Source organism: Morus notabilis, unplaced genomic scaffold, assembly GCF_000414095.1.
Source record: "Morus notabilis unplaced genomic scaffold, ASM41409v2 Scaffold3003, whole genome shotgun sequence".
In the NCBI taxonomy this organism is placed as follows: Eukaryota; Viridiplantae; Streptophyta; class Magnoliopsida; order Rosales; family Moraceae; genus Morus; species Morus notabilis.
Genome location: NW_010359927.1, coordinates 1 through 1,473, shown reverse-complemented (window position 1 = coordinate 1,473; position 1,473 = coordinate 1). Strand labels below are relative to the sequence as shown.

Sequence of the window (1,473 nt, the reverse complement as noted above, 5' to 3'; positions counted from 1 at the left end):
ATAAAAAAAGGGGTTAAATAATTAATTATTTTAATTAAAAATATGAAATGATTAGTATAGTCGGAGTTGTTTTAACCATCTAAAATATGAGCTTATAAACATGTTCACATCGCACAGTGATAATTACTATTAATGGTCATACAAGTAAATTTTTCACTAACAAAAATAAGGTGCATTGGATATAATCTAAAGATATCCTCAAGAAGAGCAATTAATATACTGGGCCATTACTAATTACCAGAAATACCCTTCTCATTTTCTTTTTTTTACTTTTTCCCACTTTATTTTAGACAAAAAACTAACTGCTAACTAAATTACCTACAAAAGGAGAGTAGGACCCTTTGTCTTAATTATTATTTGCAGACTTGCCCCCAATGAAAGCAAAAGGCAAAAAATAAAAAATAAAAAATAAGAAAAAAAAATTGTCTGTTTGGGTAGGTAGAAAAAGAAAAAATAAACCCTACCTTTCTGACCAACACCATTCTCTGTGTTTTGAAACATGCAATAAAGATTAACTTTCATCACATTTGTTAGTTAGAAAATAGACATTCTCAATAAATTGCACATGTAGCATGCAATATATTCCATCATTTTCTACTACCCACTTCTCTTTTCCCTTCTCTCTCCTTAATCCACGCATAATTAATCGGCCATTAAACAAATAAAAACACAAAACAAAAACTCTATAAAACCCCTTTAGAAGAACACAAACTTCCAATACAACACAAAAAAAAAAACCATCAAAAGCCCTAATTTCCTTATCTCATCTCTACAATGGCTGCCAAACACTTCTCACTCTTCTTCTTCGTTGCTCTTCTCTTATCCGCTTCAGCACAAGCTGAAGCCAGAGAGAGCAGGTTCTTCAGCAAGGTCACCCGTTTGATCGGCACCGTCAACAAGGTGATCACCGAAGTCCCGACTCCGGCACCAGCACCGGCACCAGAAACCTCCGAACTACAGGTACCGGTGCCGGCACCGGTACCGACGGCAAGTTTTGCTACCGAGACGGATAGTGGCTACGGGTTGTACGGAACATATCAACAGACACCACCGGAAACAGACGTCGAAAACGAGATGCTGACAGAGGAACACGCCGCAGGCGACGAGGGCTTCGAGAAAAGAGTGGCTACAACGTGGACAGTGTCAAGGGCAACGACAACTATTATGGCAACGTTAATGGATATGGAACTGAGAAGAGTGGGAGTGAACAGAAGGGTATGAGTGACACAAGGTTTTTGGAGAATGGAAAGTACTACCATGACGTGAAGAATGAGAATGAGATTAAACATGAGAATTATAAGTCTTACTATAATGGATATAATGATGATCAGACGGCGGAGAGAGGGCCTAGATATGTGTTTGATTCCATGGAAGAGTATGAGAAGTACCAGGAGAGCCAAGGGAAGTCATATGTGCCTTGAATATTTGATGAGAGAGAGAGAGAGAGAGAGAGAGAGAGAGAGAGAGAGGGAG

The 1,473-nt window shown here is 38.6% G+C and overlaps 1 protein-coding gene across 1 annotated transcript; it reads left to right on the top strand.

Moving 5' to 3' along the window:
• The first annotated feature begins 774 nt into the window (after positions 1 to 774).
• On the top strand, positions 775 to 1,455 carry LOC21384158. The gene is made up of 2 exons (XM_024163877.1): positions 775 to 991; positions 1,045 to 1,455. The coding sequence occupies exons 1-2, from the start codon at positions 775 to 777 to the stop codon at positions 1,419 to 1,421; spliced, it is 594 nt and encodes a 197-aa protein (XP_024019645.1). The 3' UTR covers positions 1,422 to 1,455.
• Positions 1,456 to 1,473: the final 18 nt, after the last annotated feature.